General features: G+C 42.7%; 1 protein-coding gene across 1 annotated transcript; it reads left to right on the forward strand.

Moving 5' to 3' along the window:
- The first annotated feature begins 512 nt into the window (after window positions 1–512).
- On the forward strand, window positions 513–9,180 carry CDK1 (cyclin dependent kinase 1). The gene is made up of 8 exons (XM_048312055.1): window positions 513–567; window positions 1,403–1,453; window positions 2,863–3,019; window positions 4,079–4,202; window positions 4,597–4,767; window positions 5,338–5,501; window positions 5,628–5,769; window positions 8,832–9,180. Exons 2-8 carry the CDS (start codon window positions 1,417–1,419, stop codon window positions 8,943–8,945), a joined length of 909 nt encoding a protein of 302 aa, XP_048168012.1. The 5' UTR covers window positions 513–567; window positions 1,403–1,416; the 3' UTR covers window positions 8,946–9,180.
- Window positions 9,181–15,125: the final 5,945 nt, after the last annotated feature.

Here is a 15,125-nt window from a genome sequence, read left to right on the forward strand (position 1 = left end):
AGTTCCACCAGAGCACGAGGAGGAACTTCACTGTGCGGTGACCGCGCACTAGACAGGTCTTACTCGCTGGAGACATTCCAGAACCGTCTGGACGCGAACCCGTGCCATATGCTCTGGGACGGCCCTGCATGAGCGGGGAGGTGAGACCAGGTGACCCACGGGTGTCCCTTGCAGCCTGCCCCATGCCGTGATTCTGGGGCCGTGACCAGTCCGCCCAGCGGTGCCGTCCCAGCGCCCCCGTGGCACCGGCCTTGGGAGCCCGGCACCACCCGCCCGCGCCGCGACACTGCCTCCCCTCGCGCCGTCCACGAACCAAGGGGACGCCCGGCGCATCCTCAGCTTGCCGCGCCCGGCCGCGCAGCATTTCTGTATGTTGCCCCCTCGCGGCGCCGCAAGCCGCCGTTCGGGCCTCGCGTTGGCGCGGAGCGCGCTGATTGGCCGCTTTGAACGGGCCCGGCGCGGCGCCATTGGCGGAGCGCGGCGGGCGGACGGTTCGAATGCGCGGCGGCCCCGCCCCCGCCCGCGCGGCGCTGCGGACGTGCCTGTGCGGCGGCGGCGGCTCCGCAGGTGAGCGGCGCGCGGAGGGGCCGTTGGTGCGCGCGGCCGCGTGAGGGGCAGGGGGGAGCCGGGCAGAGGGGTGCGCGCTCCCGAGCCCGGGCGGGGTCCCGCTCCCCAGCCGGGGGCACAGCGCGGCCGCCCGGCCCCTCCCGGTCTGCGGCGGGGAGCGGGGGAGCGCCCCGGAGAGCCGGGAAGGGAGCGGGGGAGCGCCCCGGGCCCGCGGGAGCGGGACAGGGGTTGGGCCGCACCGAGCGGGGCCTGCGCGGCGAGCGGGCGCTGCCCGCCCTGGCCGGAGCTGGCAGCCTCTCGGAGCCGTAGGTAACGCGGATCCGCTCGGTGTCCGGAACCCCCCGAGGCTGGTGCCGGTCCGGAGGAGCGGGGGAGGTGTGGAGTGCCAGCCCCGGCTGCTGCCTCCGCGGGCTGTGCGGGGCACTCACCCGTGCACCCTGGGCCGCTGTGCCCTGGCACGGCTAGCACCCAGTCCCCGGATTCTTACACAGTGGGATTCCTATCTGTTTCTAGCTCATTGAGTGAGTGGCTAGGTAAAAGTGATGAGTAGGCTACGCTTTTTTCAGTTCCCTGGAAAAGCTTCCTTCAAAGATTTTTAAATTTTTTTTTCCTTGGAATCACTCGTACTTTGGGGTGTAGTTTTTCTAGCTGGAATTCTGAATAAATGTATACTGTGTTTTTGTTGAGGAGAACAGTTAAGTGTTTCACATTATGTCTTAATTATGTGAAGCACAACTCGCTTCTAAAGGCCTGGCGTAGGTTCAGTGATTTGTCTGTGTTCAGGACAGCAACTGTTCGCCCTCACTTCCTGTTACATTTTTCCTGTCCATTTCAGGGACAGCCACAGCAATGGATGATTACACTAAAATAGAGAAGATTGGGGAAGGTAAGTAGGGGGAACAGTGAGCTTTTAAATGCTCCAGAGTTTGAGCTATGAAGTGTCCCAGAAGCTCTATGCACTCTGCCTGTTACAGGAACCACTGAGATCCAACCAAGTGGCTAAATAAGCCTGTGGCTTACTGTGGTAGTTACCTATATCTGTAAAAGCTTTCAGCCTGTCCTTATTTTGAAAGTGACATGGTCTTTTTAAAAAACTGACCAGTGTTGAAAAGTGTCTGCCTTCATTTTGATGGCTAATGGTGTAACATTCCTCCAAAAGGGAGAAAAAATATGTTCTGTGTCTTGAAGCCAGTTTATAGTTTAGGAAAGTCCACTATTACTGTGTGTATGAACTCACCAGTTGCCCTGTAATCTGTGCAATGTGTGGTTTTGCATGGAGCTGCTGGTAGGGAGTAGTATTTTCTGGATTGTTGTGCTCTGGTTCCATACGGGCAGTGCGGGTGTCAAGGGAAAGCACAGATTGGAAGCCTCTGTGGAAAAGTGAATTTTAACAATTACTTTACATTGAGGCACTAAGAAGATGGCTTCGATGCAGATGTTAGTCACAGCCTCCCTTTGACTGGAAATTCAGCCTGTGTTAACTGTAGGAGTCAGTGGTTTTTATAACACACTACAGAAAGCTCTAGCTTTATGTAGACTTGAAAGTTTGAAGTACATTGCTCTGAGATTGCACTCTGAGGCAATAGCAAAAGGTGTGCTTGGATCTTGCAACAAAACTTTGTAACCAAAGCCTTGTGCATGAATCTTTCTGAAATAAACTAGTTTGGCCTCATGTGAGGGATTAATGCTTCAAGAAGGGTAAAAAGAGAAGGCTTACCCAACTTGGTTCGAGTGTTCTACTTCTGTGAACACTGATGATTAAAATGGATTGATTTGAGATTTAATATTGGTTCCAGTTTCAGTTTCTGCTGTGACCCACAGCGCTAGCCCCTCTCCTGCACTGAGGATTATGCCAGAGGTATTTCTACAGCTCATACCCATGGATAGCTGGATCTCAGACTGCAGAAGGAGCACTATTTCCATTTGCAGCTAAACCTTCAATGTTTTAATATGATGTGTCAATGGCAAAATCATAACCATGTATAATGATCTTGGCTGAAAGTTAATCAACTTGAAACTCAAACAGTATCTGATTTTATAACTACATCTTTCAAATATTCACCTTTCACACTTTGGCTTCTAAGCATCCTAACAAATGCTACACTTCATAGGTGGCATGCTTTAAACAAACAGAACTATTGCTCAGTTAAATGCCACAGTTAAGTAGTAGCTTGTAATCAAACAAAATACTCCATTTGCAAAGACTTTTCCTATGTTAGCAGCTCATGTTTGCAATAACTTATTTGTACCTGAAGCTGGTACTTCCTATATTTGTTTCACTGTCTTTTTGTTCAGGTACCTATGGTGTTGTGTATAAAGGTCGTCACAAAACCACAGGCCAAGTGGTTGCAATGAAGAAAATACGTCTAGAAAGTGAGGAGGAAGGTGTTCCAAGTACTGCTATCCGAGAAATTTCTTTATTAAAAGAGCTGAATCATCCCAATATAGTCTGGTATGCATATACTGGTATTTAGCTAAACTCTTGGAAGGGCACTAGGTCCCATCAATCATAAATTATTTTTCCACTCATCTAGTGAGGTGCGACCTTTCTGTTTAATATAGTGTCTGCTTTGCAGCAAATAGTTCAATTCTATATTGCAGTTTTCTAGTTAAACCTTCCTCATGTTGCCTCTTTCCATTCTAGGAATGGAACAAATTTTTATTAATTTAGGAATTTCCGTAAATTATTTTCAGAGGGGTTTTTGTGAGAATGGAGGCAGCATATCCCATGAAAACTGGCTGAAGCTGTTACTTCAGGCAGTCTCAGAGGTTTATTTGCCACCTTGGAATAGACCATTTGACTTAAGTGTTCTGATGTTCTTCCCTGCTGTTCTGTAGCAGGAGTTTAGATGTGTTTTGATGCTGTCAGAGCTAGCACACCTGAGCTAGGAGTGAAACTTCCATCAGTGATGACCTGTAAAAATGATTGCAGCTATTGTCTTCCCCACAACATGCTTGCTCTTTAATGCAGCAAAATGCTTGATCTTTAATGTGCCTTAAAACTGGCCAAGTCCAGCCAGGTAGTGTCTCAATGTAGTTATTTATGCTTGGGTTTAGGAACCCCTACACTCTAATAAGGGTGAAGATGATACTTTAAAATGTGTGCAAATCCTGCTGTGTCTATTAGATTCCTATTAATATTCCCTTAAACCCTCCTAGTAATTCAGGCTGTGCTATAACAAACCAGCTTCAAAGACAAGCTAGGCACCAACACCCACAGGTGGGGGTTTTTTTAAAGGCAACAGTATTTTTTTCCTCAGACTCCTGTGTCTGATATGGGGGAACATAAATTTAAGAGGAAGCATATCGACTTTTATCTCAGTCTGACACTATTTCAGATACACTTGATTTTCCAGATGACAGTTTAACTCACTAAGTCTGTTGTTTGAAGACTTTTAAGACTTCCATAATAGGAACCTGGAAATGTCAGCTTGTATCCCTGTTGAGAGAGGGAATGTAACTGTGAGTATGTGCATTTTGCAGTGGAATTAATGGTATACTCAATTTTTAGTCTTCAGGATGTTCTCATGCAGGATTCAAGACTGTACCTCGTGTTTGAATTCCTTTCCATGGATCTCAAGAAGTATTTGGATAGCATTCCATCTGGCCAGTATTTGGAATGTTCACGTGTTAAGGTAATGAGGACAATTCCTTAATTTCAGAGGGAATTTAATCTAAAGATGACCTACTAAGCCATAAGCAGCTCTTACTTTCAGTGTAATTAACTCCTTGAGGAGAAATAAAAGGTTAAATAAGCAGCTGTAGATAATAAGATGAATGTGAGTTTTGCTTTCAAATGTAACTTGAAAAATCTTTTAATTACTGAGGTTGAACTGCCTTAAATTAGTCTTGAGAATTAATTTGTGTGGCTTTTTGATTGATATTAACTCAATATCTGCAATGTTTTGGATCTCCATTTCCTTCTACTGTGGGGAGAGCTAATATAAGGGAACACCTTTGTGTTGCAGGACCCTGACATGTACTAAAGGTAACTCCTTCCCTTCTTTCCTCCTATCTCATCCTTTCTAGAGTTATCTGTACCAAATTTTGCAAGGTATTGTCTTCTGCCACTCAAGAAGAGTTCTGCACAGAGACTTGAAACCTCAGAATCTCCTGATAGATGACAAGGGGGTGATTAAACTGGCAGACTTTGGACTGGCCCGGGCCTTTGGAATTCCAGTGCGGGTCTACACTCATGAAGTGAGTTGGGATGTGCTTCTGGTGGTTTGGATAGTGCTTATGTGCTTCCTGCTGAAAACTGGTTATGAAACAGCTGAAAAGAATCGTGGAGATTTCCAAGTCATAAGTTAACAAAACTATGAAAAAGTTAGGTTTTGCTTTCCAAAACAGTTTTCCACCTCTTTGAGGGTTTACTCAAGGCAGTTTTACTCTAGGGTTCCAAAGCATTTTATGAATCCCACTCACAGTGAGTCAGATGGACTCAGACTTGTTGCTCACTATCTCATAAAGGCGTTTTTGCTTTGCAAAGCACTCAAGTTTGAGGAGGCTTGTGGCTGGGTGCCAAAGGATCCTTGCTCTTAAAGAAGTCATGCAGGCATCTGCTTTTCTTGAAGTAGAGGCTACTGCAATGAAGTTGGTTTGTCTACAAATGAAGTTTGAAATGAGTATTACACTTTTAGTAAACTAAAACTTCTATTACTGGCTATTTTTACCAAAAAATGCAATGCTGCTTAATAATGAATGAGCAATTGTTCTTGCAGTCAGTTAAAGGACCTGATTCCACAAACTTAACCTTTCCTTGTTCCACAGGTAGTGACACTGTGGTACAGGTCTCCGGAGGTGCTGCTGGGATCTGCTCGTTACTCTACTCCTGTAGATATCTGGAGCATAGGGACCATATTTGCTGAGTTGGCAACTAAAAAGCCACTTTTCCATGGGGATTCAGAGATTGACCAGATCTTCAGAATCTTCAGGTATGGTGGGCTGCACCTTTCCTTGCTGCCTGTGTGGCACCACACAACAGCTGTGTGTAATTAAAAGTGTAATAGTGCATAACATTTCTGACTAAACTGCTTAATATTTTGCTTACACTTGCCCAGAGCTTTAGGGACCCCCAACAACGAGGTATGGCCTGAGGTGGAATCCCTGCAGGACTATAAAAACACATTCCCAAAATGGAAACCTGTCAGCCTTGAAACACATGTCAAAAACTTGGATAAAGATGGACTTGATCTGCTGGCTGTAAGTAGTCTGTCTTAAACTACTGATTAAGAAACTGAGTGGTTTGTTTTAAATACTCCAGAATACACAAAGCTGTACTAATGAGACATGGCTAGAAGGAAAATATGGAGCTGCTCAAGCAGGAAAACATGGAGCTGCTCAAGCTATCAGCAGTGGTATGACTCTTCATTCTTGTAGAAACAACACCTTGTGTGACATTCACTCCTTTCACAAGTAATACCAGACTATTCTTCATGTGAAGCAACTGTGCCTCAGCTTTTTTATAAAAATAAACCAGGCACAGCTTGAAAGTGAGGATGTGTCTTTACAAAGAGGTCTCAGTGAAGGCTTCTGCCCATCAAGTAGCTGTCACCTTCCTGCTGCCAGCACCAATTGTGATGTGGCTGTATGACTGCTGAGCCAGTTGGAAATGTTTGTTATGGTAGCATGTGGTTTAATCTAGGTGGATTCATCTTAGTTAAACTTTCATGATGAATTAACTGAGTAAACAAGGATGGAAACAGCTGAATGTATTGATTAGCTGAGCCAAGAAACTTAGTTCAAGTCTGTCTGTAGTGTCTGCCTCAGTTGCCTTTAAATTTTGAGTCAAAGGTTTTTGGCTGTGGTGTATTAACTCTTAATTGGTATTTCTTGTGTCTAGTGTGAGTTTCCTTTAGTTCTGTTGCCAGGCAGTTAAATTACTACAGCAGGCTTTTAATTGGGAAGCTCTTCATCAGGCTTTTCCATTTAGTGCTCTTCCAGTCCATATGCTGCCACTGTGGGCTAATTTAAGTCACATCTTAGGTGTGCTCTTTGATGTCCTGAGGTATAATAATTGTACCTTGGTTGTCCTTTGGCTGTTCTAGAGCTGCATTTGTACAGTGCAGCCCTACATTTGGGGGCGTGGGGTGAGTGCTCTGTGTGTCTCAAGACAAGGTGACACTTCAGAACCCCTTGTACAGCAGCACCTGTGGCTCAGGGCTGTAAGCAGTCACTGAGTAGTTCACTACCCATATTGATAATATGGCAGAATACTCTGAATGAAGCAGTGTTGCCCAAAAAGCTCAAATGGTCACAATTTCTCACTGTTTTTCTTGTGGAACAGAGCCCCAGTTCACACTGACAGCCTGAACATTTGTTAAGCATGTAGTTGTCCTGGATAGCTCTGAACCTTGCAGCACAGTTGTCTTACAGAAATAAGACCACTGACAGCATCTTTATTGAATCAGTTTGAAATAGAATTGTTATGGACTGTGTTTACAAACTAAAATCAATGGAATGGGCAGGAGAATCTTGTTGATACAGTTGTATGAAAAGGACCTGCCAAGGGCTCATCTGTGCTTAGGTGGGGCATCACTGTGTGAAGCTGCTGCTAATAAAGGCAAAAAAAAAGTACTAGTTCTTCATGGTGTTAACACAATTCTAGTCTCAAAGCATGTTAAATTCTCTAAAGTCTTGTACAGTTTTGACTTAATCCATGTTGCCATTTTAGTTTCCTGTTAGTGCCTGGTGACAGTGGTATTCCTGACTGGAATCCCTTTGTTTCCTATAGCGCTTTTAAGCCTTTAAAACCAGTAATATAACTTTAAAGGCAACAAGACTGAATAGTTCATTCCAGAGCACAAGCTCAGATATGTCAGTGAAAATGTTAATTTTTTTCTATAGACTATTGCAGATGGAATTAGTATGTAAAGGAGCTGTCTTTGAAAATGTCTTAACACAAAAAAATGTGTAATTCAAATTGTATGAGTGAGGCTGTAAATTTAAGAACTTCATAACCTAAATGGCCAGCATTTCAAAGCACTTAATGGCTGTCATCAAAAATGTTGCATTATCAAGACAGTAGATGCCAGAAAAAACTGATGTTCCAGACTCCTCAGAGAAGCTTCCTTTACTTACTTTGTCAGTTGCAGTGCTGTAGTCTCAGTGTCACAACATTCCTTTTTCAGAGAAATTTCCCTCTTTAGGTCAATTTTGAGAGGACCTTTGATATCAGAATTAACTAGACAACACTGTTCTGGATATAGGTAATGGGAACCTGCCACAAGGTAAAATTGGACATGCAAGGTTAAATCCAGAGGCAGCATTGCATTTGGCAGAAGTTCAGAAATGCAGATTCAGTGGTTTAAATCAACTTGAAAGACTCCCTGTAGAATGAAGTGTAAAGACAGTTAAATGTCAAGACTGAATACTGGGCAGAGTAATACTGGTTAAGTTTTGTTCTGGAAGACAGATTTGTTGTGCAGACAGGGAAGAGGCAGCTGGTGGAATCCTGATTCCTGTATTTGAAATGGTCTGTCCTCTAGTAAGGAGAAATAAAAAGACTTTGCTAGTTTTAGGTCTAGTAGCAAACTTCTGAATACTTAATTCCTTTTTTGACCCCTTGTATGATATAAGCTGTAAATACTTTTTTTTTTTAATGGCTAAAAATGACCAAATTTCCTCCTGTTCTATAAAGGTCTGGGCTATTTTAATGGCTATGGCATTCACTCTTTTTGCTTATCACCTTTATTGAGGTATTCAATTGAAATATTTTATTGCAAAGAGACTCAAGTTTTAACTCAGTTTTCTTCAGTCCTACCTGCTTGTAGTCTACTTTCCAATTTGGATTTTGAAACTGAGTGATCATTCTTTTATTTTAATTGTAAAGTGCTTCACCAACCTGAGCAGAAGCAATTTAAATCGTTTTTCTCAATGTCAATAACAAAACAAGTGTAAGACCACTTGCCCTTGTAAACATTTAGGGCTCTAACAGCCTAAACCTTATTAATTTCCCTCAGAAGCTGAGACAATTGTTGCTGCTTGGTTCCTGGTTCTGGATTTAGTTCAGTGGATGAGGTACCCAGATACAGGCAAGGGCTTGGTTACAGAACAGGAGGGTAAATGAGATTTTTCACTTTTCTGAGATGTTATGCACTGCTACTGACTTGTAGGGGAAATAATCTCTCCAGCTAGGAGAGCACAGAACAAAGGAGGGAAATGTCTTTATGGTACTTCTATTGCTATGGTTAAATATCTACCTATTTAACATTATTTTAGTTCACATGTCATGAGGAAGTAAATGTTTCTTTTTTTTCTTCCAGAAAATGTTAATTTATGATCCTGCAAAAAGAATTTCTGGCAAAATGGCCTTGAACCATCCATATTTTGATGACTTGGACAAATCCACTCTTCCTGCTAATCTGATTAAGAAATAGGCCTTTGGACTAAATAATCTGGAGGGAAGTAATTGTGATTATTATTTTACTCTTAAGTCTGTAATTTGTATGTCTGTCTTTTTGCTCTTAAGACTGGCTGTATTCAGTTTGGTTTTGGTTTAAGTGTTATCTAAATGTAAATATTAACCTGTTAGTGCTGAGTTCAAATACAATGCAAATATTGCTGCAATTAATGCAGTCAACTTTCTATAAATAAAGCTTTAACCCCTGTGAAGGACTGAACTTATTTCCAGGCCATGGCTGTTCTGCAGGACTCGCATTTTCTTTGGAATGCACTGGTAAGGTACCACCAGTACCAATGGCTAAAAAAAAGCTGCTAACCCAAACTTCTAAATGTTTGTTCCTGCTATGACAGGAAATTCTCAAGTTTGAGATGTTTCAGTGCAATGTTAGTTACAATTTTACTTGAGCATGGCAACTGATGTGCCAAAGAACAACAACTGTGAGATCTGCTGATGGATTGCAACTTACAAAAGTGTAGATGGCCAAACCGATTTTAGGGTTTGAGTTTTTGAAGGCAGCTACAAATCAGGATTTGAGAAAAGTCCCTTGCTCTGTGTTTTTGTTATCTTGGAGGCCCAAGAATTTACCCAGATGTTGGAATGTTAACTCTTAGGAATTGTAATCATAAACTGAGATGCCACACAGGCTTTCCCCTTTAAAGCTCCCTGGCATTTACCTGAAGAGTTGAGTGTTGTCAAAAGTTCCAATAGAGTTCGAAGGCGTGTACTGATAACTGATTGTATGTTAGTTTCCAGTTGCTACCTCCATTCTTGGCTTTCAGACACGTCAGTAGGGATGGGTTGTACATCTGGTCTAAGTTTTATTGGCTCTAGGCACTGTGGTGCTCCTCTGCCTGCTGGTTAGGGACCAAGGCTTGCAGCACAGTGGGGAATAGTATTGAAAGTGTTTAGATTTCTAAATTGGGTGTGTGAAAGCATTAATATGAACTCTTAACACTGGGGTTTGTAGGAGTCCTGTGCTACAACTGCTGAATCTTGGCACTAAAAGCAGTGGACATGACATCTATCCAGTTCACCAGCTGCTTATTGTGTCCATCAGTAGCTGAAAGCTTTAGTGTTAGACCTAGCTTTTGTTAACAAGCAGCACGATGAGAGGTAAATACCACTTGGGGTGTTACCACTGTTCTCTGCAAAGTGCTTAATCTCCAGAAATACTGGAGACTTGGTTTAATGGAATCATGTGGTAGCAGAGCACTGAGGAGGAGAGGCTTTTTGAAATCACAGGTAAGCTGCTTAATTGAAAGCGGGGGGGGGGGGAAGATGGTGATGGCTGATTCCTTTCTGTTAACACGAGTGAAAGGATGCAGTTTCAAGACAAAGCAAGGACCTAATTTGTCTCCATTTGAATGTAAGTAACTTGATATGGGCTGTACAGGCCCAGAGATTTGTAATTGCTGCTGCTGCTAATTGGTTACTGTGGTGTAGAACAAGAGGGGAACCTGCCAGTAACTGCATTAAAAGTCAGAAGCTAGTGCACAGACAAGGTTCTGTTTGTGGAACAGACTTCAGCTGGGCAAATGAAGTACTTTGTTGCTTGTAGTACTGGTAAAGCTTTATTTTTGTTTTGTAAGTAACTGGTGTCTGTCTCAGTTTCATGTGATATGGGGAATGCTTTAGCCTATCTTAACTAACAGCCAAAGTACTAAGATTTCCAAGGAGGGCTTTTCAAACAGTAACTTACTCCAAGTCTGCAATCTTGTTTAGCCAGGCACTGTTACAGCCGCTGCTGTGACATCCCTGCAGCTCTGAATGAGCTATTATAGTGCTCCTCCTAGCACAGGGGAGGGGCAGGGGCACACAGCGCTGTCCATTTGTGTCTCAGGTGAGATCAGGTGCTGAATATCATACCCAGACACCTGACTCACTCTCACAGCTCCACTGTTAACAATGAGGCCAAGTTATCAGTGAGGCAAATGGCTTCCCTTAGGGAAAATAACATCGTTGCCCTTGGGAACTGCCCTGCTGCCTGCACCTAGCATGTGGAAGGTTTCTGATGTTCAAGCTTTGGCCACCTAAAACTCAATTTTATTCCAGTGAAAACTGGGTGTGCCTTGCACTTTGGGGATTTAAGCCACTGTGGGTGATAATCAGCAGACATATTTATTGACACCTATTGCAGTAGCTTTCTTCTGAATGTTGTAAGAGCTGGGGCTGGAATCACTTTATTTAAAAGCAATCTGCCCTTGTCCAAAATTAAGCTCTGTAATGTAATGTTGCATCAGCATTGCCTCTGGCTGGTCAGTATCTTGTTTTCTACTAGAGCACAAGTAAACCTCAGCTGAAAATGATAAACTTGGTGCTTGACTTCACTTGCTTGTTCTCCATCCCATTAAAATATAATGTAGGTGAAAAACTTTTGTGTATACAAAAATAGGATTTTACACAGGATCAAACTGGGTTTTGGTGTTTGGGTTTTTTTTAAGTTGCCAAGTGCTAGCAGGCTGCTGAAGTGTGGGGTAGGTGTAAGTTTTATATTTGTCCAGAGATGGGAAATGTACCTGCTGGAGTCAGAAGATACCTATTTAGTCAGACTGCAGCTGCATTTGCTACACTTAAAATTATTTTTAAGCAGCAAATCAAACTTCTGCAGCAACTGAGAGGGAACTTACTAGCATTCCCATGTTGGTATCTGGGGTTACTTCTGAACAGCCAGTTTTGAACAGCACCATTTCCTCCTGGGTGCCCACAGCCCTGCACAAAGGCACAGCACTACTGCTGGTTCTGTTTGATTTTGTTTTGTATCAGGTTTGTAAAGCCTGAGTGGGAATAAGGAAACACTGATATACAGGCCCTACTTCATTAAGCCTGACTATTTATTCTCAACCAAGCTCCTTGCCTTATTTTCTGACAAGCTGCATCAATTTATGGAGTAATCTAAGAATTTCCCATTGCTTTGACCACCAGCTGCTCTGGTTTACATCTGCTGTGTCAATGGCTCATTCCAGGTAATGGCTTTTGATTTTGTTCCCACTGTATTCCTGTATAAAGCATTGTCTCCTCGTGTGTAAATGTCAGCAGGGTACTGGGTGTTCTCCTCTGTTGTTGGGCATATTTTACGTCAGCCTTGGCTATTTCAATATATTCTTGTGTTTGAATCAATAGCAGGCTATTGATGCTGCTGCTAACAGATTAATTGACTGATCTCAAACATATATCTCCAGTAGAGGTGGCTGGCTGACCTTAATGGAAGAATTGGAGGTGAGAGCTGGTTTCTCCAAATTGCTAAAGTGACAGGCATTATGCCCTGGGGGGATGATTAGTGGCTTTACAGGAATAGTTATATTCAGTTCTTTGAATTTAGTGAAAACCTTTCTGCTGACCTCTGGAGCGTTTAGACCAGAGTCTCGGAGGGGGTTGTTTAAGAAAATATTTTCCCCAACTATTTAAAGTGGCAACCTATTGAATTCTTAAAAAACCCTGCCTACAACTCACAAAATACCTGGCCAAATGTGAGGCAATGTGTTTGACTGAGAGCCAAAACCTGGGATCTGAATAATTTCCAGCATGGATCCTTGGGCCTGAGGAACATGTTTTTGCCATGATAGCTTGGATTTGCTTAGCAAGGCCCATGGGCCCTTCTAACCCAAGTGGGGCTAAAAGAGCTGTCCTCTTTCTCATTTGCTCTGCACCTACTGCTTTTCTTTGCACAAGGCACATTAACTATCACTTTTCCTGCCAATTATTGGTCTTTCAGGAGAGGGTGGAGTTTTTTTATGTAAAAAAAGAGAGATTTTGTGCCTGTATCATTAACACTCCTCATTGCTATTCCCTCCAACTACCCTTCAGTGCTATTTTTCTCCTCTCTTTTCTCATCTATTACCTTATGAGGCATCAGAGAACAGCCTTTTTGAGGCTGTTCTTCTTGACAGTGATTAGAGGAAGCACATTACAGCCTAGCCAAGGGCTGGCTCTGCATGTCTTGCTTCCAACAGGGACTAGAGACAACGAGGAGGGTTATCCAATACCTGAGTTGGTCCCACCTTGATTTTTTCATACAAGAAGAGGGCTCTAAAATGCTCCCAATTGGTGGCATGGCGGGATGAAAGGGTCAGTGCTTTTCCCCCTGTAGGTTTGGATCGTGCTGTAGCAGCTTCCTGCTGGGGCCTGGCAGGCCTTCCAACCCCTGTGGGGATCAGGAAGGGTTTAGCTGGTTCAAGGAAGCAGGGAAAAGACCGTGTCTCTTAGTGTCCCTCTTGGTGGGTCGTCTTTGGTAGCTCCTCACAGGATCTCAGCCTTTTTTGTGTTGTCTCAGCACTCACTCAGTGGGAGCAAGTCCTGACTTTCCGTGCTCCATTTCAGCCCTTTGCCATGTCAGCTGTGGACAGGAGTGTAAATATTTCCCAGCTGTTTGCTGAACTGTGTTTGATCTGGGCTCTGAGCATGTAATATCTTGTATTACAAATGTGCCTGATACCTGTCAATTTGTCTCCCCATAATCCAGATTTGTTCTGAAATGTCTGTTAACTCACTGGCTGCCAGAAAGGAGAGGGGTTCACTTCTATTAGATTTGTCTTGATATTTTTTGATTTTTAAAACTATAATCTGAGGATGAGGAATTACAACTTCTATTTATTACCTCACCCAGCTCAGAATCTCTTCCTGAGGTGTACTGGAACTACTGAATTCCTGGGAAGCTACTCAGCAACCTTTGGTGACAGGCAAAAGGATAAAAAGAGGAACCAAAACAGTGTAGAACACATAAAATTGGCAGATGGATGAGAAAGCTTAAACTATTTTGTGTTTCTATAAGGAAAAAAGTCTTTCTTGAATTGTCAGAGAAATTACCATGAATAGTAAAATAAAATTTTAAAGACTTCAGGAAAGTGTAATTATTATTTTTTTAAGTCTCCGGGTGTAAATCTGGTACTTTTCCCTAGATCAGTAATTAATAAATTTTATTTTCTTTCTTAGTATTTGGGGCTTAATATATAAACGTATGAAAATAAAAACAATGGAACTGTAGCAGAGATTATTTTTTAAGAACTGCAACAAGACATGTAAAGTCCTGATGTGTATTTGGTATAAAAGTTACACTCTTATTATTCCTGAAGTTTGTGTTGCCTCTCCCTTGGCCACGCGGTGTCACTCTGGCACCTCGGTACTGGCAGCCAGGCGGGGGGGCAGGGAAGAGCAGAAAAACTCTCTCAGTCTCTCCTGGCTCCATGAAAAATTGAAGGGTATTTATTTTCTGGTAGGCAGCCAGGCTGAAAATACTATCTGAATTGAAAGCCTTTCATGAAACATCTGGGCAGTTAAATTTTGCAAACTTCAAAGATGTCCAGTACCGTAGTGACATACTGATTTCTTTCTTTAGTGAAGAATCGCTTAGGCTAATGCACAAAAGCCTCTGTAAAAACCATTTCATGCTGAAATTAATGATCAAAATGACTATGCTTAATAAAGCAACTCTCACACGAGTGCCAGTCAATATAGTTAAACTACAACAGGCTCATAATCAGTCTCTCAAATCGCTATCAATTGTCCACAGTGGCTGGTTTTGCAGTGGATTTTTTTGAGGTCTGCATGCTTAATCTCCAGATTTTCCATTCTGGGTCTGATACGTGTGTGCAAAATTGTGCCTGTGTTTTGTTTTTTTTTTTTGCAGTCTGTCATTTTTTAAGTACCTTTCCTAAGCTTGACTAGATTCTCTGCTGGTAAATAATAGTAATAAAAATAAAAATAACAGAGTCACATTTATAGCAGTTGAGAATCTGGTCCTCAACACTGACTTCAAATATAAGGTCTTGTTTTTACTTGTTGATATGTGTTCTCCTAAATGCAAAAGCTAAAAGCAGGACTATGTCAAATACTTCCCAGATGACTCGATGTGCTCTTAGAGCCATGGGATTATACAGTCACATGCCTGGTAAAATTCACCCCAGTGCTGGTACATGAAGCATTAGGATTTTCTTCTCTCCTTTCAATGTACAGAGTGATGTACAGCTAAATAACCACCATAAGTTTACACTAATAATTCTGTTCACTGAGCTGCTTGAGGCAGAAATGCAAGTGCTAATGTGTAGGAGCTGTACTTTGATAGTTATTCTTGGGAATGAAAAAACACACTAATAATTTCCCAGTTCTCATTCAAGTGCTCATAATATGGTCTAGGTAAAATTCCATTTTACACACAGTC

This window comes from Corvus hawaiiensis, chromosome 8, assembly GCF_020740725.1.
Source record: "Corvus hawaiiensis isolate bCorHaw1 chromosome 8, bCorHaw1.pri.cur, whole genome shotgun sequence".
Lineage (NCBI taxonomy): Eukaryota > Metazoa > Chordata > Aves > Passeriformes > Corvidae > Corvus > Corvus hawaiiensis.